Source organism: Coregonus clupeaformis, chromosome 36, assembly GCF_020615455.1.
Source record: "Coregonus clupeaformis isolate EN_2021a chromosome 36, ASM2061545v1, whole genome shotgun sequence".
NCBI classification, from domain to species: Eukaryota; Metazoa; Chordata; class Actinopteri; order Salmoniformes; family Salmonidae; genus Coregonus; species Coregonus clupeaformis.
In genome coordinates this window covers 14,409,595-14,436,977 of record NC_059227.1, presented here as the reverse complement: position 1 = coordinate 14,436,977, position 27,383 = coordinate 14,409,595, and the positions used below count along the sequence as shown (strand labels likewise).

Genomic DNA, 27,383 nt, shown 5'->3' with positions numbered 1-27,383 from the left:
TCCCAAAATGTGTCAGAAGGCGTTTCAGCTGTCGGGGACAAACCGTCTACCGTACAAGTAAGAAACGTGTGTGCCCACCGGATTGGATGACATGTCATTGACCATCAACGATTGGTCAATGTCAGTCATCGCGTCTAGGATTGGTCTATATCGGAGGGATTAGGAAGTGGTGTTCGAGGGTCAGGGGTTGCTAGTTGTTGTCTGATGAAACTGCAAACGATATTAGCTAGGTACAGCTCATCGTTGCTATTTATTAACAAGCTCCAAAGACCAGGAAAAAGTACATTTACCTAGCTAACGAAATATTTATCTCAAAGCATTGCGAAGCTTACCGGCGTTAACATTATAGCTTTTGTTTAGCTAACATGCTAGCTAGCCAGCTAAAAAATATTGCATGTCAGCTGTTAGAAAGCATTAGCTAGTTTTTTTAAACTGCACCTTTTCAATTATTTATTTTGTGAGCTTTGTCCTCATTTCGTGGGCTTTGTCCTGATGAACGTTAGCAGCGTATGCACGAGAAGAATAATCCTGGAAGTGAATGTTTAACATTAGCCACGGAGCTAATTAGCTGGCTAGCAATCGTTAGCTTGTCATCTACATGGATTTTAAAGGGTCATTAAATACTACGAGGATGATTTTGCCTATGGTGATTCTCCTAATAGTTTTCTCACACGGAACAACCGCTGGTAAGAAAAAAACAAAAACAAGTCAGCCAGGTAGATGTCAAGGTTTATACTATTTGACAGATTGTGTAACGATAGTGTTGGCTAGAATTGCATTAGCTAGCAAGCTTGTCATTTTCTGAGGCACTAACGTTAGTTAGCTAGCTACCTAGTTATCAGTACTGTCTGCAGGAAAGTGCTTTCTTCTACGAAGTCGTGTTCTTTGGATGAATATTGTTTGTCAGCAGATGCACAATACTTAATCTGACGTTTTTCTTTGATGTTGTCTTTCTGCAGATGAAGAGCCAGAGGGGAATAATGATCATGCTCCTGAATTGAAGGTAGCTAGCTAGCTATAACTATTAAATAGTACCTGCTGTGCCCTTTTCTATTGCTTAACTTCATTCCATATTGATAATGTAGGCTAGTTTAGGACCAAGCTGCAATCCTTAGGCAAGCAAGTCTGTCTTAACCAATAATTGCATTTAGATGTGGAAGTAGGCCTACCTATCTTTTTCAATGTTTACATAAGAAGCTGTTTGGTATCATGCAAGCAAAAATATAGGTTAACATTATAAATGGCAAAGCCGATTTGCTTTGCAAAGAACTAACCAAATAAAGCACATTTGTATAGCCTTGGTCTCACTCATCCACTAACCTTCAAGCTAATGACAATATGTTAAGTTATATTTCATCACGTAACCCCTCCATCCCTTCATATTGCTTGTTTCCCCCCTTTAGTCTTACCATGAGCACAACTCGGAGGAGGATGAGGTCCCAGTAGGCGCCAGGATTGTAGCAGGAATGGTGACTTCCCCCAGGGAGGCCTCGCAGCCGGAGGGAGAGAGAAGACCCGATGGTGGGGTCCAGGAGGGTGGGCTGGAGAGGGAAGAGAAGGAGGACTTGCCCACCCAACCTCCTCCCGTTGAAGAAAGGCCTAAAGAGGGTAAGGTTCGTTTTCTGTTTTCTGTGACTTGTGCCTGTCTTGACTAATAAGAAGATAATTGAAGAATGTTACATGGAGAAGTGTCATATCTTTGTAGGAATTAATTATTATATCAGTCTGCAAAGCACCGAAAGTTTCACTCCATAGATTTCAGCTATCCCACATTTACACCTCTAGAACTGGGAACATGTTTAGAGTGACAATATCTTGGCTGAGAACATTGAGGAAACATTTTGAGAAATTGGGACATACTAAGCTTTGCTGTCACCTGGCCTTGAGCATGGCAACAGTGTGACGTCTTTTTGAACTTGATCTCAGTGAAACTGTTGGCTCTCATGGGAAATTAAAACACACTTGCACCTGTGACATCTCTGAAAGTAGCATCAATACTCTGGTGAAGAGTATATGTACTATTTGGCCACTACTGTAGGGTTTCTTTCATAATTTAACCAGAATGGTTAAAGCTTTAGCTTACTTAAAACAGATTTGAGCTTCAATTTGTTAATGTTTGCCACACACACACGTTGATCACCATCCATCTGTTTCCTGTCTGTGTTTTCGCTTGAACATACTCCCCTCCCCCTACCACCTGTGATTTTTGGTTGATGCAGTTCCTGTGGTGAATGGGGGCACAGCCAATGGGAAGCCCTGTCTCTTCCCCTTCCTCTTCCTGGGGAAGGAGTACTTGGACTGTACCACCGATGGACGGGGGGACGACCGCCTGTGGTGCGCCACCACCTACGACTACGACAGGGACAAGAGATGGGGCTTCTGTGAGAGTAAGTCTCCCTTAAAGCACACACGTAAAAAAAAAAAGCTCATTCCCCCCCCCCCACCCCCTGTTTCTCTCCCTTAGAGAGGGACTCACACACGGACACTCACACACACCACTTCTGAGGCTGAAACAAATTGTCCTTGGCGGATGAATAAAGTTTACCAAAGTTACCAGAATCTTGGTGATTTATAGTTGAATACCTTTTTATATCTGTCCATTAATTTCTAGTGGAAATACCTTATGGTTAAAGAGAAAATAGCCTAATTATCAATTATTTTCAATAAACTTTTCAATCAAGCAACTCTTCCAGCTATTTACTGTTTTCATAACTGCCGCCAGTTTGGTGCCAAAACATTTACAAAGACATATTGACATAGTAAAATAAATAAGTGTATATCAATTATAAATATATAAAGGATATTTCATGCGTAAACCCTCATATTAAACACCAATGGTATATTTATATTTAGGATGTTTTACAGCTTTGTCATTCTATTTTTAAAGGATCATTTTATTTGATGATTTTATATATTTTACATGTGATAAGGCCACACAGAGGGCCAGAGATAAGAGACCTGTGATCATCTGAAGTACGGTACCCAAAAAGGCCACTAGATGTCATTTGATAAAATTCCCCCCAAAACCTTGAAAGTTAAACAAAATTCTGGTAGTTTACTGGTAAACTGTGAAAGTTACCAGAAATATACCCTCCCTTTGCAACCCTAGTTGTATTGTATATTGTAGCGGAGGAGCAGGTGGAGCAGAGGCATCTTGCGGAGGAGACCGAAAAGGAGTACCAGACAGCCCTCCGCATGATCAACGGAACCAACCGGAAGAGCCAGAAGAAAGAGTGAGCTCTCTTTCTCCTCCTCATTGTCTCATCTACAGTGTTCATAAGTGTGCTTGCTGACAGCAAGAACACTCTAGACAAGCACACTTTAGACAACCCACTTACTCATTATTATTATTATTATTAGTGTGCTTGCTGATAGCAAGAACACTCTAGAAATCCCACAGTCTTATTATCTTTCTTCCTCTTGCTTAAGAGATTCCCTAAAAACACGCCACTTCGATACAGCTACGACTTTTTCTTAGCAGGTTAGTGCCTTCAGAAAGTATTCACACCCCTTGACTTTTTCCGCATTTTGTTGTATTACAGCCTGAATTTAAAATGGATTCAATTGACATTTTGTGTCACTGGCCAGCTACACACAGTACCCCCATAATGTTAAAGTGGGATTATGTTTTTAGACATTTTTACAAATAATTAAAAATGAAAAGCTGAAATGTCTTGTCAGTAAGTATTCAACCCATTTGTTATGACAAGCCTAAATATATTGAACACAGATATAAACTCACCATGTAAAGTGTTGGTCCCTTGTTTCATGAGCTGAAATAAAAGATCCCCGAAATGTTTCATATGCACAAAAAGCTTATTTCTCTAAACTTTTGTGCGCACATTTGTTTACATCCCTGTTAGTGAGCATTTTTCCTTTGCCAAGATAATCTATCCACCTGACAGGTGTGGCATATCAAGAAACTAATTAAACAGCATGTGCTGGGAACAATAAAAGGCCACTCTAAAATGTGCAGTTTTGTGTCTCAAGTTTTGAGGGAGCTTGCAATTGACATGCTGACTGCAGGAATGTCCACCAGCGCTGTTGCCAGATAATTTAATGTTAATTTCTCTACCATAAGCTGCCTCCAACGTCGTTTTAGAGAATTTGGCAGTGCATCCAACCGGCCTCACAACCGCAGGCCACGTGTAACCACGCTAGCCCAGGACCTCCACATCCGGCTTCTTCACCTGCAGGATCGTCTGAGACCAGCACCCGGACAGCTGATGAAACTGTGGGTTTGCATAACCAAATCATTTCTGCGCAAATTGTCAGAAACTGTCTCGGAGAAGCTCATCTGCACGCTCGTTGTCCTTCCCAGGGTCTTGACCTGACTGCACTTTGGTGTAGTAACCGACGTCACCTTCAATGGCCACTGGCAAGCTGGAGAAGTGTGCTCTTCACGGATTAATCCCGATTTCAACTGTACCGGTCAGATGGTATGGTGTCGTGTGGGCGAGGGGTTTGCTGATGTGATCAGAGTGCCCCATGGAGGGGTTATGGTATAGGCTGGCATAATCTATGGACAACTAACACAATTGCATTTTATCGATGGGAATTTGAATGCACAGAGATATCGTGACGAGATCCTGAGACCCATTGTTGTGCCATTCATCCGCTGCCATCACCTCATGTTTCAGCATTATATAATGCATGGCCCCATGTCGCAAGGATCTGTACACAATTCCTGGAAGCTGAAAACGTCCCATTTCTTCCATGGCCTGCATACTCACCAGACATGTCACCCATTGAGCATATTTGGGATGCTCTAGATCGACGTGTTCGACAGCGTGTTCCAGTTCACAAATATCCAGCAACTTCGCACAGCCATTGAAGAGGAGTGGAACGACATTCCACAGGCCACAATCAACAGCCTGATCAACTCTTTGCGAAGGAGATTTGTCACGCTGCATGAGGCAAATGGTGGTCACACCAGATGGTTTTCTGATCCACGCCCCTTACCTTTAAAAAAAACCCTGATGCATATCTGTATTCCCAGTCATTTGAAATCCATAGATTTGGACCTAATGCATTTATTTCAATTGACTGATTTCCTTACATAAACTGTAACTCAGCAAAATCTTTGAAGTTGTGTTTTATTTTTGTTCAGTGTAATAAGTTCAGGAGGAAAAATGTGCTTAACAAGTCACATAAGTTGCATGGACTCACTCTGTCCAATAATAGTGTTTAACATTATTTTTGAATGACTACCTTATCTCTGTACTCCACACATACAATTATCTGTAAGTCCCTCAGTCGAGCAGTGAATTTCAAACACAGATTCAACCTCAAAGACCAGGGAGGTTTTCCAATGCCTCGCAAATATTAAATATCCCTTTTGAGCATGGTGAAGTTTTGAATGACACTTTGGATGGTGTATCAATGCACCCAGTCACTACATAGATACAGGCGTTTTTCTAACTCAGTTGCCGGAGAGGAAGGAAAACGCTCAGGGATTTCACCATGAGGCCAATGGTGACTTTAAAACAGTTACAGAGTTTAATGGCTGTGATAGGAGAAAACTGCGGTTGGATCAACAACATTGTAGTTACTCCACAATACTAACCTAAATGACGAGTGAAAAGAACAAAGCTTGTACATAATACAAATATTCCAAAACATGCATCCTGTTTGCAATAAGGCATTGAAGTAAAACTGCAAAAAATGTGGCAAAGACATCAACTTTATGTCCTGAATACAAAGCATTATGTTTGGGGCAAATCCAACGCAACACATCACTGACTACCACTCTTCATATTTTCAAGCATGGTGGTGGCTGCATCATGTTATGGGTATTCTTGTCATCGGCAAGGACTAGGGAGTTTTTTGGGATGAAAAGGAATAAGCACAGGCAAAATCCTAGAGGGGAAAACCTGGTTCAGTCTGCTTTACAACAGACACTGGGAGACAAATTCACCTTTCAGCAGGACAAAAACACAAATCCAAATATATACTAGAGTTGCTTACCAAGACATTCAATGTTCCGGAGTGGCCTAGTTAATGTTTTGACTTAAATCAGCTTGAAAATCTATGTCAAGACCTGAAAATGGCTGTCTAGCGATGATCAACCAACTTGACAGAGCTTGAAGAGTTTTTAAATAAAATAATTACCCAAAAATACTCACAGCTGTAATCACTGCCAAAGGGGATTCTAACATGTATTGACTCAGGGAGTTGAATACTTATTTAATCAATATACTGTATTAGTGTTTTTTTTATTAATCTTAAAATGTTAAACATTTCCACTTTGACACTTTCATTTTTTTGTGTAGATCATAATAAAAAAACACAAATCCACTTTAATCCCAATTTGTAACAACAAAATGTGGAAAAGGTCAAGGGGTATGAACACTTTCTGAAGGCACAACACCTTTTACTTATTCAACCTTCCACCTATTCTTCTTAATCTTATTCCTCATCAGGTTGTATGAGAAGCTATTGAAGGTTGCCGACAAGGGCCACCACAAGGCCATGGAGAAGGTGGCCTACGCCATGCTGTTTGGGGACTACATGGCCCAGAACATCCCCAAGGCCAAGGAGCTGTTTGAGAAGCTGGCCCTGGAGGGCTCCCCCAAAGCTCAGACGGTAATGGAACATTCCTATTTAAACTTAATGGGTCCAGGGTAGTGTCATTGACCACATTTACATGTGCACTATATTCCGGGTTGTAGCTCATCCCGCTTATTGTCTTATTTGGGATAAGCTGTTTACATGCACCTTTTTGATATCCAGCTCACAAGTATCCCTGTATCCATTAATAAACAGAATATTCCTAATTTAAGTTAATATGGGTTAAATGGAATAGTAACTGAAATATGGACACTGACTGTAGGCCTGTAACATCTCACATGTAGTGTTATATAATATTAACTCCTGCAGAATGATGCATGTCTTGCAGTAAAATGATACAATACATTTTTATTTTGTCCCGGGAACAGGAGTGGAGAAATATTTTTTTTTTTCTTTCAGCATCTCTTGAGAAAATGCAAATACCTGTGTAATGTGTTATCTTTGACACTGTTATGCAAGCAGACAGTATTTGCGCCTAAGATGAACTGAAGTCTTTAAGAGTTTCTGATATTTCCTTAACTGGTCAAAGTGATGACATTTTGCACAGGACCAATCTTTCCATTGTTTTGGAGTTATTGAGTTTTCTCCCTGGTCCCTAAAAGAAAAAGGCAAATTTAGCTGTGTTAAATAGATTACTAATGCATTAATTCTATCAATGTAAGGCATTCTGGTGAGCACTACTTGATTTAGTCTTCTAGGGCAACAAGTTATGACAGAAGAGAAGCTGCATGTATCTAACTATAGTTGACAAACAAATGGCCTTACCAAATGTCAGAAATCATAAGCAGAAAATGGTCTAAATTAGGGGTGAAAGTAGCCAGTAGGCTATACGGTCCAGTATGGAGTATCAGCAAAATAAATTATGGAATTATGGTGGCTCGAACTGCGCAGGTAGCCTACTTTTTTGAAGTGATTTGTTTGACAATCAGATGACAACCTCTTCAAACAACACCCATGATATGCGAAACTGAGCTTGCGCAGACCGCAAAAAACAACAGTAAATGAGAAGCTGTTTACATGCCACAGTATCCCGTCTAAAATCAGCATATCCCAGGCATCTTATCCGGGTTTCTCATAACCGGGATACAATATTTTTTGTGTTATTGTAAACGGGATATGATTGTCTCAACTCAAAAACCGAATACTTGAGTATCCCGAATAATAAGAGGATATTGGTCTGCATGTAAACGTGTTCTTTGAGACAATGGGGTTTCAGGTTGTCTCCAGGCTTTGTCCAAGATTTATTTCCCTCATTAAAATGCAAATCCATTTATAACATTTTTGACATGCGTTTTTCTGGATTTTTTTGTTGTTATTCTGTCTCTCACGGTTCAAATAAACCTACCATAAAAATTATAGACTGATCATTTCTTTGTCAGTGGGCAAACGTACAAAATCAGCAGGGGATCAAATACTTTTTTCCCTCACTGTATATGATTGAATCCGTGTTCATGCGTCTCTGTGGTTGTAGGTAGCCTAACGCTCCACCCTATTTCCTGTAGGCACTTGGTTTCTTGTACGCTGCTGGGTTAGGAGTGAACTCCAGTCAAGCAAAGGTACCAACACCCAGCCTTTCCACTTTCTCCCTCCAAACCTCTCTCCTCTTTCCATGTAGCCTATATACTGATCAAAAGCTCTATTTGTTCAGAGGTAGCTTTTGTAGTAGAGCGGAGCGATATGGACAAAAATCTATTTTAAGATAAATTGACTGAATTATAATGATAAGTAGAACCATGAGTTTATAACGTTTTTATTTTTATATTACCCTTAACTATTATTACTACTTTAAATGTTGTAGCTATCAATTGTCCCATTTAACAATCACTGATATTAGCAAACTTACTTCATTTCAAACTTCACATTACTCTAGTAGGGCCCTATAGGTTATTTATCGTAATGAACAATATCAGCAAAATGTCCACGATAAGTTGTCGGTTTGGTCGGTGTTGATTATCTTTGGTTTATCAACCCAGCTCTATTTCCAAGATGATATTGAAATTACCTGCTAAGCCTGGAATGTAAAGCATAACCCTCAACTCTGTTTCAGGCGTTGGTTTACTACACCTTTGGGGCTTTGGGCGGAAACCTGGTGGCTCATATGATTCTGGTGAGCTACTTCTGCTTTTTGTAGTTTTGAATAGAGAAGCCTTATGTGTCTTGTTCTTCCTTATGGATATACTGAATAATTATTTACCTTTCCCTTCGTTGCTACCATTCTCTCTTTAGGGATACCGATACTGGGGTGGTGTGGGCGTACCCCAGAGCTGCGAATCAGCACTGACTCACTACAGACTGGTGGCCAATCACGGTAGGAGGCCACCCCCTCTCAACCAATGAATGTCTTTCACTGTCTCAGTTGAGTTTCTCAGTAGCTAGGTTTCTATACAATAGGCGACAGATTTTCATGCGAATATTCTAAATTCTGCATAAAAACAATTTGTTTTCATCATATTGACTTGTTGCGGATAAAATGTAGTGCACAAAAAAATACTTATTGCGGTTAAATTGCCATGTACAGAATAAGAAGAAAAGTTAAATGGGTTTCCATCGCAATTTCAACTCTACTGATGGTTTTGTCACCAAAGATGTTGCGTGATTTAGTGAATGTGCCCACTATGGTCTTGGCACGTGCGCTCTAGCCAATAGCTCATAGAAACAGTGCGGGTAAAGCCTACATGATGAGATTATTATGGAAAGAATAGCACAATTATTTTTATTTGTCAAACTGCAGCCAAGCATTGGTCATCATGTCACCAGAATAATAACCTCTATTTATTGTCTTGGAGCATCAAGCTCATTACCATGCACTTTCACCACCCTGTGACGTTCTCATTACTTATTTAATCTGTAATAAACTACATGCTTTCCCCAGTCGTAGTAGGAAGACCACACAACATATCATCGCATGACTCCAAGTTTACTTAGCATAAATCATTTTAAAGACTCAAAAATATCACACCTTGTCTAAAGTATTTTGTTTTGTCAACATTTGGATAGTTTACAGACAAATCTGCTGTTTCGATCAGGCCTGTCGTGAAATGTTTTATCCGACACATATTTTACTCGCATAAAAAGGTTGGATGGAAACTTGGTTAGTGTGTAGAATTGAGAAGACCTGCATTTGAAAAGCCCTAAATTGTAGGTGCCACAAACTGACTAAACAAAAGGAAAGGCTGCATTCAAAAAGTGACTTTTTGATTCACAGAGCAAATTTACGGCAGCAAGATTTTAGTCCTGAGGCTTTCCTTAGGCTGCATGCAAAGAGCAGTGAGTTGTTCTTCTTTTTCATTCTTTCTTTCACTCTCCTTAACCTCCAGTGGCCAGTGACGTGTCCCTGACGGGGGGCAGTGCGGTGCAGAGGGTGCGTCTGCTGGATGAGGTGGAAAACCCGGGCTCTACCAGCGGAATGCTGGAGGAAGACCTGATCCAGTATTATCAGTTCCTGGCTGAGAAGGGAGATATCCAGGCCCAGGTTATGGTTAAGATGGGGCACACTGCTCTTACAGGGTTCTTTTCTGCATAGGAAATTCTATGGGATTCTTTGCGATAGAAAAGGCATTCTGTGTCAACTTGAATGACTAAAACTAAATAGAAAGAATGTAGATTTTTTATATATATATATTGTTATATTTAAGAACTAACAATATAATATAAAAGCTAGACCAGGGGTGACGACCTCAATCGGCGCAATGGCAATTTTGAAAAAAACATACATTTGTGGGCCAGACATAGCCTATATAAAAAAAATATATATAATGTGCATACAAATGCCACCCACACTGGACATTGTTAAAACATTTTTATTAAATGCCTCTTCATAATGTCCACTTATAAACGTACAATATGAGAGCGTACTGGCTGGCTCGTGGGTAGGTGGGTCTGGGAGGAGGGGTGTGTGGCAATGCACTTCCATTTGGTGGGCAGCATGTTGGCAGTGCTTGCTGGGACTTGTAGTGCTGTGTGTCGGGGGCTGTATGGAAGTAGGCCAAAAATGAATTGACAACCCAAATCATTGCACGGGTTGGATAGAAATGTCACGGGCCAGATCTGGCCCGCGGGCTTTGTTTGACACGTGAGCAAGACAGTCAGGGAGAAAGGAAAATTCCAGAAATGATGAGTTCAGGAGTATTTTTGGCAGCAAGGCATTATTATACCCTTCCTCACGGGAGATAATGGAAATAATCGAATTGTCCCATTTTCAAGTTTCTCTGGTGCTTGCATGAATATAGCATGATAATGAGGAAGCGGGTAATGATTGAAAAGGTGGGCCCTGGTCAAAAGTGGTGCACTATATAGGGAATAGGGTGCCATTTGGGACTCTGACGTGGTGTTTCGTGCCATGACCCCATGCTTTGCTCCCAACAGGTGGGACTGGGCCAGCTGCATCTGCACGGTGGTCGGGGGGTGGAGCAGAACCACCAGGTAACCTTCCCCTAACCCATTTTCAACCTTTTTCAAACACTGCAAGTGTAAGATCTTAATTGTATCACCCTGTTGCAGGAGAACTTTCCTGCAATGCAGGAAATGTAAAACTTGTAGTGTATTTGATGTTTAAAAAGGCTTCTGAAGTTAGACATTTCTGACTTGATTTTCCCTTACAAAACATTTTATCAACCCCTAAAAACATAGTTATAATCCACATAATAATTCACATTTCCTGTTGCTGCAGGATTATTTTCCTGCTGTAGCAAACTGGCTCAAATTAAGATCCTACATATGTAGCTCTGTCACGCTCACTCCTGTATTTAGTGTGAAGTTGATGTGTGGAGATGGTCACAAATGAAATGTGTTTTTGTCGACAGCGGGCCTACGATTACTTCAACCAGGCCGCGAATGCTGGGAACACGCACGCCATGGCCTTTCTTGGGAAGGTAAGATTATTACATGATCTTATAGGCCTGTAGCACTGTGTAGAAATAAGCAAGTAATGCTACCCTTACTCTGTGGCTGTGCTACCGTTCAGTGGTTTCTCTTACTCCTCATTTATTCTCTTCACTCTTTTTTTTTCTCTACCTCTCGCTCTCTCACTATCTTTCAGATGTACTCAGAGGGCAGTGAGTACTTGTCTCAGAACAATGAGACGGCCCTGCAGTACTTCAAGAAGGCCTCTGACCTGGTGAGTAACCAAACATTAGAATAGAATGACTAGAATGGACATTCTATTTCTGTGGTCCAACCATGGATTGTTATACATCCATAATGATATCTATATAGCTCTGTTTGGTTCCTCTTTACTATTATCAAACGATTCACTCCTATGGATATCTTGCACATAGCCCACAGTGCCTGTACAGAATGTAAGAATTACCAATATAAGAATCCACTGCTTATAGTTGTCAAACTGTTGGACAGAAACATTCCTATACATTGCTTTTCAATGCAGATGGTATTTCAGGATCAATCTGTTTTATTATAGTCAAATTAACCGGTATAGATGTGGTTCTTTCAAGAGTGCACTATTATCTTCAATACTTATCGTTGTGTCTTGGGTGGTTTCTGTCTCTTTTTGATGTCCTTACTCGCTGTTCTTGTCCCCTAGGGTAACCCTGTCGGGCAGAGTGGACTGGGCATGGCGTACCTGTACGGGAGAGGCGTGCCAGTGGTGAGTGACCCCCTCCCCCTCTGCAATTCTAAAAATGTTGCCATGGGGCGGAGATTAAAATGAGCAGTTTTAGGGCAAATTTCCTGCAATTCCAAAAATTGCCATAGGGTGGAAACAAATGTTTGCAGTTTTTAATATGATATCTGCGTGAGAGTGACTAACAAAATCAATCGCAGCCCCCGGTTGGTAATTTGACTATGATTACTTCAAGTTTAGATAGCTGGCCGCTAGACTAACTTACCAATCTAAAACATGTTAGCTGTCAGTAGCGATGTTTCCATTAACTTGTCCAGTGATACATTTTTTGGGGTCGACATTTTGAACGCTTGCATAGAGAATTGCCTGCTAGGGTGCGTTTCCATTTAACTAGCGTGTCGATAAAAACAACTGGACGTAATGATGTCACACCCAAAAAAAATACATAAATAAATAAATCACAACCTACAGTGTCAAATTAAAATGTAGTAGTTGAAGTGTTTACATTAAACATTTAGTCAAATTGCGTGTTAATAAATTGGCGACTGCCTGTGTGCCCTCCCACCGATCTTTTTCATCTCAGGTAACCCGCGAAAGCCAGCATGGATAGAATGCAATAATTGACTAATATTTGCCATATTCTAATAATTATCATGTTCAAACATGTCACCACGGTGCCATGAACTTGCACTCCTGTGGATCTGAAATATTTGGATGGTGACACTTGCCAGCCAACCAGAAAAGCAAGGCGAAGCAATTCGGGCATTCTTGAAAGTTCTGACAATCCTTGTCCTGCAAAGAAATATTATCTTTATAGTTACAATTTATTTTTGTAAGCAGTAGGCATTTAGAATTAAATGTGGCGTGGAGCTTGTAGTTACATGATGAGATCACGTGCCCTGCGTACCTTCAAAAGTATTCAGCAATTATTTAAAAAACCCAGTTTCCATCATTTTTCGCAAGTTTGACAAAATAAAAATCCAGCCTTGCCGAACAAATAAAATGTTTGATCTTTACAAAATGTCTCATATCTGCTGTTTTCATACATTTCGCAATTATTATTTTTGCGACATTGCTTTTGTCGAGAAATAAACCTGGGTCAATGGAAACCTGCCTACTGACTGACATAACAAGAGAAACTGCTGATGCACAACCAAATTTGCACCTTTTGTATTTTACTATTCTAACTCTCAACAGTCAGTTTAGACCCCGACTTCATTTTTTTGTTAGTTTTTTGGATGAAATTGATTGCGCTGCCATTTTCATAATCCCTGCTTTACACGGTAGCTACATTCCTAAAGTGAGCTTCTGTAGACATTGGCATAGGCAATAGAATCCAGCAGCTGTGTACTGTAGGTTTACAGTTCATTCGGAAAGTATTCAGACCCCTTCACTTTTTCCACATTTTGTCACCTTAAAGCCTTATTCTAACATGAAATAAATGTATTTTTTCCCCTTATCAATCTACACACAATACCCCATAATGACAAAGCGAAAACAGGCTTTTAGAAATGTTTGCAAATTTATAAAAAAACAAATACCTTATTTACATAAGTATTCAGACCCTTTGCTATGAGACTCGAAATTTAGCTCAGTTGCGTCCTGTTTCCCCCTGTGGTAAATTCAATTGATTGGAAATGATTTGGAAAGGAACACAGTCTATATGTGACTCGTTTCAGGAAACTAGGCATATGTCACGCGTCACTACTACCATTTGAACGTATACTTTTATTTTATCAAAATGTGTTTTTTGGCAGAAATGCCTTCTGGAATATGTGAACTTTCATGTGCCTTAATAACAAACTTCTATGCCATCTGTAAATACGAATACAATTGTTAAATTACGAGAGTTGGTTTAGCTATGGAAAAAGACAGGAACCTTCCCGCTAGCCATGATTGGCTGAGATAATGGATGGGCTGGACATGCCGAGAGATGTTCGGATTGGTCTGCCATGTAGCCTGCTTCTGTCTATAACATGAGCTGCTCAGTATATGTAGGTAATCCTTTCTAATGCGTATTTTAAAGTAAAATATATAAGTGTTGCTCTACACTTTCTGGAGGACCGAGTTTTGAAATCAGTGCAAGGCCCTGTGGAATTAGAGTATGATAGCTAAGGTGATGGAGAAAATTCTGGCCTTTGATTGCTAATATGCAGAGGGAGTCAAAGAGAACACACAGAAGGCTGTATAAAACACCTGTCTCCGGATTACATCTTGGGCAACCATGGCATCCGTGACAGAGGGAGAAGTGTCCATCCATGTATGCGGGTAAGATAGTCTAGCTAGCTACATTTTCAGATATTACACTTTCCTAATTTTGTCAGTCATTTTCATTTCAAGTTAAAGCGTACTGTTAGGTAGCTAACGTTAACTGCCTGAATCGCTAGCTAACGTTACGCGTATGATCTGTGTAGTAATATTATTTGTATCTCAGAGCCATTTGCATTGCTAGTTATAGCCTAATGTTAGCTAGCTAACATTGAACCTGGTTGGTTAGCTTCCTGCAGATTCATGTATGGTAGTAACGTTATGAGTTGGGATTATGGTTCATTGTTTAGCTAGCTAGCTAGCTAGCTACATGTCTAAACAAAAGACTCCACTATGCAAGTAACCATTTCAATACAATGTTCATGATGTCACTGCGACAACTGTCGATAGACGTAGCTGGTAAATTCGCTCTGGCTATCTACTCTAATTTCAGAGCACTCTCGTCTGAGTGTGCCAGAGCGCAGTATAACTGACTAATTTACGAACGCTCAACACCCGTTGAATGTGGCCGGTGTCAGTAAATGTTGGCAAAAAAGCGTATTTAAGTTGTTGCCAGCAGCACAGTTACAGTCGCCAATGCTCTGGATACCATAAAAACAGCCTAACCAGCTCTGCTAGGGTGATCAGGGAGCTGTTCTCTCATGTGTCTGGAAGTAGCTAGCAATCTAGCCAACGTTAGCCAGTTAGCTTGGGAGCTTAACTGCTGCTGTTAGGTCAGAACGCTCTGCTCAACCCTATTCCTCAGCCAGAGCGTCCAGTGTGCGCTCTGAATGCTCTGAGAGCGTAACGCTCTGAATTTACGAACGGACAATCTGACAACGCTCTGAGTTTACGATGGCCCAGGGCACACTCTGGCACGCCAGATTTGAATTTACGAATACACCCATAGTATTAACCAGCCTTTAGTCTTGAAATATTTGGTTGTTTAGTACATGGCCTCACGTGAATCCTTAGAGATGGGTGGGGCTAAGGCTTAAGAGGGTGTGAACGATGCTCAATGGGTGTAGACAAAGAAGGGCTCTCCAGTAGGTTTACCAAAAGTTTATCAACTTTCAAAGTGGAATTACTTTCCCATTGTTCCTCAACTGTAGTGTATGATATACAATTTTCTAGCTCTGAGTCTCTACTTTTATCCAATGTAAAAAACACCATTTCAAATTGTGCTACATGACCGAATCGAGCCGGTCGGTCACAATAAGGTCCCACGGTTGACAGTGCATGTAAGAGCAAAAACCAAGCCATGAGGTCGACGGAATTGCCGTAGAGCTCCGATACAGGATTTCTGCAGCATTGAAGGTCCAGAAGAACACACTGGCCTCCATCATTCTTAAATGGAAGAAGTTTGGAACCACCTAGACTCTTTCTAGAGCTGGCCGCCGAGCCAAGCTGAGCAATCGGAGGAGAAGGGCCTTGGTCAGGGAGGTGACCAAGAACCCAATTTTCACTCTGACAGAGCTCCAGAGTTCCTCTGTGTAGATGGGCGAACCTTCCAGAAGGACAACCATCTCTGCAGCACTCCACCAATCAGGCCTTTAGAGTGGCCAGACAGATGCCACTCCTCAGTAAAAGGCACATGACAGCCCGCTTGGCGTTTGCCTAAAGGCACCTAAAGGACTCTCAGACCATGAGAAACAAGATTCTCTGGTCTGATGAAACCAAGATTGAACTCTTTGGCCTGAATGCCAAGTGTCACGTGATTTTTTTTTTTTTTTTGCTTTGTCATTATGGGTTATTGTGTGTGTGTGTATATTGATGGGGGGGGGACGAACGATTTAATCCATTTTAGAACATGGCTGTAATGTAACAAAATGTGGAAAAAGTGAATGGGTCTGAATACTTTTCGAACGCACTGCATGTCGGTATTTTCTGTGTGATTTACACAATTGTGTCCTCCAGAATTACGAGTTGGCACTGAAATACTTCCAGAAAGCAGCGGAGCAGGGCTGGGTGGACGGACAGCTTCAGCTGGGCACCATGTACTACAGTGAGTGTGTGCATGTGGGAGTGTGTGTGTATAGACCACCCCTTTTTTCTGTTGTTGTATAGTGTAAAACAGCCTTGCCCCTTTTGGTTTCCTGGAAAGTGCAATGTTAGTTGTCCACCAACATTCTGCTCCCAAATCTGCACTCTCCGCAGCAGGTGCGTTATCAGAGGGGTGGCAATGGCCACTCCTGAAATGATTGGCCACCCTTAGTGCCACCCCATTCTAAATGGGTGAGAGCGCTGTCAATCTGGGTCAGAAAAAAATCCCTAACTGAAACATTTCTTTTTTTTCTCTCCACAAAATGTAAATCACAGTGCAGTTATCACAAAACTACCACTAACAGGTCCTGATCATCATAAAGGGAAAACATTTAACAAATAGGCCTACCTAACACAACAATGCTGTAACGTTAGTAAGAGGGGATATGCACCTTTCAAATTATTTTCTACGAATGTAAAGTGCTCTGCACATCATCGTTAACAGTAAAAAAAAAAAAGAACACTGCTGATTCCAGAAATGATTGCTGTTGATATGCAGCCATTGTCAATGGCCTACTTGAGATGCGAGGTTATTTGCTTAAAGAAAGACTGCCATTTGAGCCGCGACTCGCGTCTTTCTCGTCAATATCACTGTTCACCGTTTGCTCCCGTTTCCCTTTATAATGAGAGTTGAGACATACAGTTAACATTAGACAGCTAAAAGTCTTCACTTTTTAACCGGTAGATACCCCCATTTGGCGTGTTTTATTTTGCCCTGTATTTGATTTGTGAGCTTAAACTTGGTGGGCAGGCTTTTGTTAAACATGAAACAAAGTAGGCCCCTAGACTATTCATTACAATAAATCATAGTTTAAACCAATTTAACGCTATTTGTGTAAAAATGTGCTGATTTTCTCATGGCCACCCATGACTGGTTTTGGTCACCCCATTAAAAAATCCTAGAAACGCCCCTGCTCAGCAGCCATAAGACAACACACTATTTCTTCTCTTGCACACCACTTTTCTTTGTTGGGGATCTCACTCACTTTTGTCTCTCCATTCCTCCTCTTCCTCCCCAGATGGCATCGGGGTGAAGCGTGACTACAAGCAGGCCTTCAAGTTCTTCAACCTGGCCTCGCAGGCAGGCCACATTCTGGCATTTTATAACCTGGCCCAGATGCACGCCACGGGCACCGGCGTGTTGCGTTCATGCCACACCGCCGTGGAGGTAAGCTAGCTATCCATTAGCTAACTGCTGTACATAATTGGCTAGCTACAGCATTAGCCATTAATTAGCCATTAGATAGCGCTTTATAATTGGATAGCTAAAGGATTAGCCATTAGCTAGCTAGTTCAGAGGCCCAGTGCTTCACAGTTCATTAGCCTTTAAGTATCAAGCACCACTACTACTCTAGCCACCTGGGAGCTAGCCATTACCTAGCGTTTCACAGTTTATTAGCCAGCAATTAGCTTTCCGTTAGCTGTGCATTAATCATCATTATAAACTGGGTGGTTCGAGCCCTGAATGCTGATAGCTGTGGTATATCAGACCATATACCACAGGTATGACAACATTTATTTTAACTGCTCTAATTACGTTGGTAACCAGTTTCTAATCGCAATAAGGCACCTCTGGGCTTAGTGGTATATGGCCAACATACCACGGCTAAGGGCTGTATCCAGGCACTCCGCGTTGCCAAATACCCCCTCGGGCCTTATTGCTTAAATAAGACATCTGTTAGCCTGAGATTAACCTTCAGCCATTAGATCAATGCCTGAATCACCAGTTAGCAGTCTTCTAGGTAGGCATGAACCAATTAGCCACCTGTTTAGCAATTTATTGGCCACCTAATTGCCCTCCATTAGCTGTCATTCAGCCATCCATTAGCTAATTATTTAGCCATTTGCTACTCAGTGTCAGTCATTGGTTAGCCAAAACCTACTCACCTATTCCTTAGCCATTGATCCACAACCAGGGTCAGATACAATTTTATCCTCCCTATAGTTAAAGTTCAAATCAGGCGTTGTGTAATCTGATCCTAGATCTGTGATTAGGGGCGATTTCCACCTTGAATTGCCTTAACAGCCCCTTTTTGTTCTTGTCTCTCTGTGTGTCTAACTGCATGTGTCTTCATATGCGTGTCTGCGAGCAGCTCTTCAAGAATGTGTGTGAGCGTGGGCGCTGGTCGGAGAGGCTGATGGCAGCCTACGGCAGCTTCAAGGACGGCGACATGGACGGGGCGCTGGTGCAGTACCTGATGCTGGCCGAGCAGGGCTACGAGGTGGCGCAGAGCAACGTGGCCTACATCCTGGACCAGAGTAAGAACAAATACACAGTATTTATCATGAAAATACCCTAGATAGCTGAAAGGGGAACTGTTTTGAAGAGTTCTGTACTGTTTAACGGCAACCATCTTAGAACCTCCTGAGCCCAATTCTGTTTCTCCCCCTTCTCCCTGAAGTGTGCACTTGTTCACTCCCCCGCAAAGCTTCAAAAGCATTTGGATTGCGTTAAGCATGGGCAAGAGGGAGCCATGTGCCTTCCACAAGTTCATTCCTTTTAAATTAATGAGGGGGAGTGAACTACTGCACACTTTTTAGGGAGAAAAGGGCTGAAACTGAATTTGGCTCTATGTACATTGGTAAGACACCACTGCTTCCACGCACCTCCGTCACCAGAGAGCACTGTGACCCTATATCAAGTGAACCAAGCATATGGCCTGGACATTGTCTGTGGCCTGCCATCTGATGTAATGTGTTCAGAACACTAACCTCTGGTTATTTGAAAAATTGTGATATTGGAGAAATAAGAAATCACTGGAAGGCAATGAATCCCCTGTGGTTGTTTAGATAATGAGAAATTGCTACACCGTGCCAAAACAATACATTTCTTTGTGCAGCCCTTCTGATATGTTTTTACAGAAATTGCCTTTTTGAATACATTTATTAAGCACGTGTCATGATGATTTTAAACCAGTTGGTACCATTTTGTATTTGAGAATAACAAATATTATTCTGAATCTTGTGTTTCGTTTTAAGTAGAGGAGGCGCAGATCTTCAGTGAGAACGAGACATACCCTCGAGCCCTCCTCCATTGGACCAGAGCAGCAGCACAGGGTTGGTCTAGCCTCCTTCATAAATCACCCTTCCATATTTTTGCTGTACTGAGCAGCCATCTTGTGTTTGTACCCTTCAGTAATTGTAGGTGAGGATAGTTGGATAAAGCTGGGGGATTCAACTGTGTTACTCTGGTTATACAGGGGCTAGGATGAAGATGGGCCACTCCCACTTCTATGGTTTCGGGACTGACGTGTTTACTGTATCTTCAACTGGGCCAAGTTTTTCAAAACATTTTAAATCCAGATCAAAATTATCCTGAGTTGTTAAATTCTGCTTCCCCTTCAGATGTGGTCCCTCATTTTTAGATGCAGTTTTAAGACAAAATGGAAGCAAATCTCTAACATATCCTATTATATGCTATAACAAAGATCATGGTATATGAGCCCATGACATTTGGTTTGAAAAACTGGGCCCAGTTTATTCAGTGGCTAGGATAAAGCTGGGGGACTACCACTTCTACGGTTACGGTACTAAGGTGTGTATACGGTTACAGTACTGACTTGGGTGTACTGTATGTTCAACTTTGTCACCCAGGTTATACAGTGGCTAGGATAAAGCTGGGGGACTACCACTTCTACGGTTACGGTACTGACGTGGACTACGAGACAGCTGTCATACACTATAGGATGGCCTCGGAGCAGCAGCACAGCGCTCAGGCCATGTTCAACCTGGGCTACATGCACGAGAAAGGCCTTGGCATCAAACAGGTGGGCACACTAACACACACTCAATCATACACACACGCAACCCTATACGTCTAACCCCTTACTCTTTCCCCTTCCTGTAGGACATCCACCTGGCCAAGCGTTTCTACGACATGGCTGCCGAGGCTAGTCCCGAAGCCCAGGTGCCAGTCTTCCTGGCTCTGTGGAAACTGGGCCTGGTCTACACCCTGCAATACCTGCACGACCTCAACGTGAGTGTACAGTACAGAGCGATTCTTGGACCCGGTGCCTCTGGGAGATTCAATTTCCCCAATCGTTTCCATTTCAACTCATGGGGGCCAGGCTCAATATTAGAGGCAAACTTAGGCTAGTTGTAGTTTATTATGTTTGTACAGGATTCATGGGATTGTATTATGTTTGTTTAATGTAATCAATGCTCTCTCTCTTTCTCCCTCCCCCCTCCCTGTATAATCTCCCTCCCTCCCCCCTCCACCAGATGAGTGAGGTGGTCAGTCAGGTGGACCTGGACCAGCTCCTGGGCCCAGAGTGGGACCTCTACCTCATGACGGTCATCGCCCTGCTGCTAGGCACCGTCATCGCCTACCGCCAGAGACAGCACCAGGCCATGCCCCCTCCTCCCCCGGCCCCGGGCCCAGCCCCAGCCGGGCCTCCCCAGGAGCAGGCCCAACCTGAGGCCCAGCCCCAGGCCGAAGAGGCGCAGCAGTGAGAGATGGAGTGGGTAGTGCGTGAGGAAGGGAAGGCAATATCCCGACCCCTACCTTCCTCTACCTCTTCTCTGGGGGGTTGGTGGGGTGGGTAAAGGCAGACTAACTAGCTCCCATTTTGGGCTCCACCTCCCTCCTGACTTCGGCATGTTGACCACAGACTATGTAGGCTACTGAACAGGCCAGACTCGCGCTACTTAACTCTCTGTCAATGCTCTCAGACCCCCCAAGTTGAAGAATGAAGAACGGAATCGGCGAGGGGGAGAGTGGAGCAGGTTGATGGACAAGGCCATGGAACAGAGGCTGTAGAAAAGACAATATAGACTTGAAACCTCTTAGTGTGTGACTCAGGGTACCGGCAGCAGAATCACTTCTCGGAATTAGCCACGTGGATTGCCAGATTGGGGCGATCGAGTCATCTTCTTAATTATAGTCCGATCTGCAAATGAAACAGTCCCGTTTTGTGTGCTCTAGTAGCGATTGGGCTTCCGAAACAATGGGCAGATTATTTTTTTCTTCTGATTTTCCATTTCTGATTTTTATGTACGTGTGTAAGGTTACAACTCTCCTTACCAGAAAATAAGTTTCAAGATTAATACATAAACCTTGCGGTACCAACATTTGTAAGGTGGCAGCAATCATAACTTGGTCATCATATGGTCATCATATTCTTGTCTTTAGCAAAATATGTTTTCACGAATATGCTTTAAGAACACGTTTTGTAAGCATGTTCATAAGCAATGATTCTTTATCAAGCAAGATTTTTCCAGCATGCTTCTGTCAGCACATTTGATTAATTAGCAAGCATTAAAGCTTTTCGTGTGCAAATATTTCTTTAGCAAACATGCGTTGTTTGTCTTTCAATGCAGACGTTTTTTTCAGGAACTTGTTTTGTTAGTGAATATGCTTTGTTAGCACATACAGTTGAAGTCGGAAGGTTACATACACCTTAGCCAAATACATTTAAACTCAGTTTTTCACAATTCCTGACATTTAATCCTAGTAAAAATTCCCTGTCTTAGGTCAGTTAGGATCACCACTTTATTTTAAGAATGTGAAATGTCAGAATAATAAATGTTGATTTAAATTAATTAATTATATCAACGTTATCAGTAATAGGGCCAGACTCTACATTACGGTACTTTTGAAGGGAAGAGTAGAGGAAGTAAATTAGTTTTAATGACTACACATAAACCTGCTCATTTATTGACATACAGTTCAAAACCTTTCACTACGTAGCTGAGCTTTGGTCAACCTACTTGTTTGAGTGGAACAAGTAATGAAGGATATTGTTGTCAGTCTTTTCAGCTCTGCTATGGTATGGTCAAGCATCAGAATGAAGGATACAGAATCCTTTGCTTCCCCTTCACTAGCTACCCCATTTCCTTCCTCAGTGCAGCGCATGATTCTGTGTTTCAGATAATGTTTGTTTCTTTAGATATTATCCATATAGCCTAATACAGATAATATCCTTGAGATAATATTATAGGGATATTGCTGAATGCAGCCTTTTTGTCAAGACTCATTAGAAGAAAGCAGTGACTTTTTCAGACTATTTGACTTTGTTATATATATGATTCCATTCAGGGTCATAATCGTGGTGAGACTATTGGCTACACACCCTCGCCAATAGAGCAGGTTGTCGCTTCTGCTTCCCGTCAGTTCAAGCATTAAGTTGTCAAGATCACAGCAATCACCTCCCTTATGTAGTGGCAGCACATAAACTGATTTTCCACATTTTAGGAATATTAAATTAAGTGTGTTAAATTAAAGATGCCGGTTATAGAGACAACAATGAGGGATGCTGCACACTTGAGCAGACCTGGATCCAAATGGTCAGCCCTTGTAGATTTCTTAATGTCTAATGCCAGCAACACATCAAGGACTTCATTGTCTGTGAATTGCCGAAAAGAAAAACCCTGACTGACATTTTCAAAATGATTCTGTAAAATTTCCCCATTAACATCCAGTACATTGTCACAGTGAGTAGGTTTTTGAATTATAGCATAGAGAGAACCTGCAGAAATAAAATGTTGATTAAATTAATTATATCAATGTTATCAGTAATAGGGCCAGACTCTACATTACTTTTTAAGGGAAGAGTAGAGGAAGTAAAACCTTTTAATGATTTCACAGTTTTCTGAATTTATATCGATTTCCAGTACAGTCAGCTACAGTTTTAAGAGAAATCTGATTATTATATTTTCGAACAAGTTTTACACAGAATTCTCAATTCTCTGAAGGATTGCCAATCCCGGCCGGATTGTGTATGTGTGCCATTCAGAGGGTGAATGGACAAGACAAAATATTTAAGTGCCTTTTGAACAGGGTATGGTTGTCGGTGCCAGGTGCACACGTTTGTGTCAAGAACTGCAATGGTGCTGGGTTTTTCACGCTCAACAGTTTCCCCATGTGTATCAAGAATGGTCCATCACCCGAAAGGACATCCAGCAAACTTGACACAACTCTATGAAGCATTGTCGTCAACATCGGCCAGCATCCCTGTGGCATGCTTTCGATACCTTGTAGAGTCCAAGCCCCGACGAATTGAGGCTGTTCTGAGGGCAAAAGGGGGAGTGCAACTCAATATAAGGAAGGTGTTCTTAATGTTTTGTACACTCAGTGTATGTTATGGTTATAGTGACTCTTAACTTGACTTTTCTGTCTTGGCTGACATAGCACTGTCCGTATTAATTACATAACAGGTTATAAACACATTGGGCAGTTGATGACAACTGACTACACAGCTGTTACATAAACCATTTTAGGAAAGCTAGTTTGCTTTTGGTATTCCTTAGCCATCTACCTAAGTGTAATGACCATGACCAGATTTTGGAGATTGTTTTTTCAACAATGATTTTTCAATTCCTGATTGATTTCCAATCCACTTCCTGAATTGAAAGAAGTGAAATAAATTGAGCCCCCAACCCTAGTAAGGACAATGGTCAAGTCAGCTGTTGGACATGAGAATTCTGTTATGTCATGATATGGGGCCCCGACCAGTCGGGGTCTCAACTTACTGTTAAGAGTTAGAATGGTACACCAGGTGCAAGTTTGAAATTTGGTTGTTCATCAGCAGTTTATTTCTTGTTTTGTCAGTCACTCAATTAGCCATGTCAGCTAACAATATTTAGATTGGTAAATTAGTCTAGCCAGTTATCAAAACGTGTAATCTTGGCCAAAGACCGACCGACACGTGCTATCACAATAACTACCCTTACCACAATCTCTCCCCAGCAAGGCTCCTATTAAGTTAAGGAAGCTCTATGAGATAATGAGGGATCATAGTCTACACACTATGCTTGTTTAGAAAACAATTCAATGAGGCACTAATTTCTGCTGTGAAGGGAGAACATCCATTTGTATTGGGTGAAATATTTCTACATCTGTGCATAAATCGGCTGTAGGAAAGAGGGCAATGAATGGGCCCTCAGAGCGTTTTACGGCCTCATATAAATTTAAATAATTGAATCATCCTGTAAGCTAAATAAGATATACCATAAATCCCCCATACTCAACTGGCGGACTGTGGTCTGGATCCGGACCCAGAACGGGGTCAATATGGGACTCGGTCGGGCTTTTACCCCTGGTATCAAATAAACAAAAGACATAGATGTGTCGATTTCTGGAAATTAGCTTTAAAAATGCAAAATGTTCTTTTCACAAACAACAGTTTGGGGTCGCATGAATTGCGAGGTGGGGGTTTCTTACTGTGCCGGAAATTGACACCTTTGCGACCTAGGATATTTGTGTGACCGGACCTTCTCAAATAGTACTTGAGTACCCCTGCCATAAATAGTCTGACAAAAACACTTAGGCCTACATCAACGATTTTGAAATGCTCACACATTTTACATTTTTGTCATTTAGCAGACGCTCTTATCCGGAGCGACTTACAGTTAGTGAGTGCATACATTTTCATACACCAGTAAAAGGTTGAGCCAGTGTTTCCTCTTAGAAACAATTTTCTGTAAAAGCCTAATAAATTCAAGGAGCATGTTCTAATAATAACCACTAAGTAAAGCTGAATTATTCAAATACATTTAGCTCAATATACCTGTTGTTGTTGTAGTGCCCCTTGGAGGAGATAAACACCTCCTAAACATTCAAACAATAATGGATTGGATTTACAGTGGTTTCTTACTAGCTGCTCAAAGGGCTGTACATCTCATGCAGCAGAAACTCTCCGAATCCACCCCGAATGCGTAGCGCTCACCTGGGTAATGGCTAATGCCATAGAGATCATCGGACATCAGTTGGAGAGAAAGAGAAATACAATAGATTGACAAAGTGAAAAAGGTGAAGTTCTAAAACACTACAGTGGATAATGTAGCGGTGACCTTGGTGGAAGGGTGATGCATTCAGTAGAACACGTAGCTACCCTCAGTGCACCGCTGGGAATTGATTACATTTGCCAGCTGCTGCCTCTCTCCCTCCCTCCTCTCTACAGGGAATCTGAGGGAAGATAAGGAAGGGGGGGTGGGGGGGCAGATACAGTGGAAAGATAACAGTACAGCATCCTTGTTCAGTACTGTGACAATTCAGGATGGTTAGTGTGTTTCCTAGTGCTCTGTTATTAGAGTGAACTCATTATCTGGGATTAGATTGGTCCTGCCTCTGGGGATTAGTGGACATGTCTGCTCTGGCACCAATGCGACATACAAAAAAAAACGGACTTTCCTCAGCTCTGTTCTATAAATGTTGCTCTCTTCACACTTGTGCATTGAATATCATTTCTCACTGTTGTAACATCCCTCTTTATGTTTGATTACTTATACTTATAAGAACTGAGATTGGATATAGTTTAGTTGTACTTTACTTTGAGTATACTAGCATTACATGGCTATTCACAGGGTTTCCTAGCACAACTATATGTCCCTTGTAAAACATGGAACTGGAATGATTTCTGTACAAATACACGGACTGGATTACAGAAGGTTTACAACATTACAACTGTAATAGTGACATTTGTGATATGAACAAAAACAAAAGGCAACATTTTACAACGTACATGTATTCTCTTTGTAATAACTCTTCAATGTTTGAACAAACATTTTAGCTTTTGCAAATGTTTATAACTCCATTTTTATCTGTACTATATTTACAGATATAACAGAGCTAAAACATTGTCCTGCTTAACAACAAAAGCAAAGGCAAAGAGCTATGGCAAAAGGAAATAGTGGTTCAATTAGTGGTTTACATTCATTATAAATGTTGTACCCTTTGATCTAACTCAGTAAACTTCAAATGTACCCCTTTCAAGGGCTAAACACAAAAATGTAGGACAATTACATAACAGTTCTGTAAAGGGACAGGAGGCTGGTGATAAACTGATCGCAAATGACTCCCTTAAAAAAGATAAAACATTCACTTGGCAGACATCTCTATTCCCCTCCAAGCAGACAAATGACCAAGCAAAAACGTTATTGTCTGCAGCGTAGATATATAGGTCAACATAACCGCACTGACATAATCAATGCTGAACAGCTTCAATATTGTAAAATGATTAAGGGGTTGAACATACCCCATATTTCTTTGTGGAATAACAAATCCCTTTTTATATCATGTCTCTTTTTAAGATTTCAAAGGTGACATTACTGGTTGGAAATGTCAGGATATCTTAGTGATACAACAATGACCTTGAGAATGGCTCAAATCAGTTATAGCCTAAAAACAAGATAAAAACAGATCTTCGAGAGATAAGAAAAACAAGGGACTGCTCTCTGTGCGTGATTACAGTTTGGTCGATGCTAAGACAGCTGCTGTCCGTGATGTTGCTGTTTTGTGGAAACACACAGCATTTAAGAAAATATTTGGCATGCAAGTTTCTTTGAAATGTTCTCTCTATATCTACTTAAATTCTGTACCCGCTTCAATTTAGTTTTTTATTTGCAGCTCAATATTAGGAAGTTGTCCTTAATGTGTTGTACACTCAGTGTATGTTATGTTCCTTAGAGCATTTTTCTTCCCGTTTCTATTTGACCAAGCATTCACATATTATTCACTCTCCTACTTTTCCCATCAACAAAACAACAGTTGTAGATGCAAGCAAATAACTCCCTCTGCTGTCTGTTTTTGGAACAACATTTCCAGATATTGAAAGACACAGCAACTACTCCCCAGATTGTCTGTGCCTCTTTCAGGCCTTTCCAAAGGTTGGTGACTGTTGGATACTGGAGGTCATCCACTTCATAAAGTCCTCATAAGTGGCATGCACAGGGAGCCACAACTTTAACGCACATGTGTTGGCCTCTGGGAAGATCCTTTTTTGTTCCTGCAACATTGTTTTGTGTAGGAACTTGGATGTTGGCATGTCATCAGATCTTTGATGCACAAGTGGCAAAAACCAGTACATCTTCAAGAGTTAGAGTGATGGTTTCTCCCCCCTCCTCTTCTAGCTCGATGAATGTGTCTCTCCCTACAAAAGAGAAATGATAAATTAAGCAATTTTTAAAGTTAAATGCTCCAACGAAACAACCTAGATGAATGCAGATA

At 41.4% G+C, this 27,383-nt stretch overlaps 1 protein-coding gene across 4 annotated transcripts; it reads left to right on the top strand.

Annotated features, from left to right (window-relative positions):
• Window positions 1-159: 159 nt before the first annotated feature.
• sel1l (SEL1L adaptor subunit of ERAD E3 ubiquitin ligase) lies at window positions 160-21,718 on the top strand. Of its 4 annotated transcripts, none has more exons than XM_041865973.2 (21): window positions 160-686; window positions 960-1,003; window positions 1,404-1,608; window positions 2,220-2,387; window positions 3,128-3,233; window positions 6,423-6,585; window positions 8,073-8,126; window positions 8,618-8,677; window positions 8,797-8,878; window positions 9,888-10,042; window positions 10,936-10,992; window positions 11,373-11,441; window positions 11,609-11,686; window positions 12,110-12,172; window positions 16,313-16,400; window positions 17,458-17,606; window positions 18,532-18,697; window positions 19,421-19,495; window positions 20,033-20,205; window positions 20,286-20,414; window positions 20,660-21,718. In XM_041865973.2, exons 1-21 carry the CDS (start codon window positions 599-601, stop codon window positions 20,888-20,890), a joined length of 2,403 nt encoding a protein of 800 aa, XP_041721907.1. In that variant the 5' UTR covers window positions 160-598; the 3' UTR covers window positions 20,891-21,718. The 4 variants fall into 4 exon arrangements, with proteins under 4 accessions (XP_041721907.1, XP_041721906.1, XP_041721905.1 ...); XM_041865972.2 differs by having other exon boundaries at window positions 19,418-19,495; XM_041865971.2 differs by having other exon boundaries at window positions 9,888-10,048.
• Window positions 21,719-27,383: the final 5,665 nt, after the last annotated feature.

Coding starts and splice junctions, on each gene's coding strand:
- sel1l (XM_041865970.2), top strand. CDS start 599: ATGGATTTTAAAGGGTCATTAAATACTACGAGGATGATTTTGCCTATG. Junction 687..959: donor CTCACACGGAACAACCGCTG/GTAAGAAAAAAA, acceptor GTCTTTCTGCAG/ATGAAGAGCCAGAGGGGAAT. Junction 10,993..11,372: donor GGGTGGAGCAGAACCACCAG/GTAACCTTCCCC, acceptor TTTTGTCGACAG/CGGGCCTACGATTACTTCAA.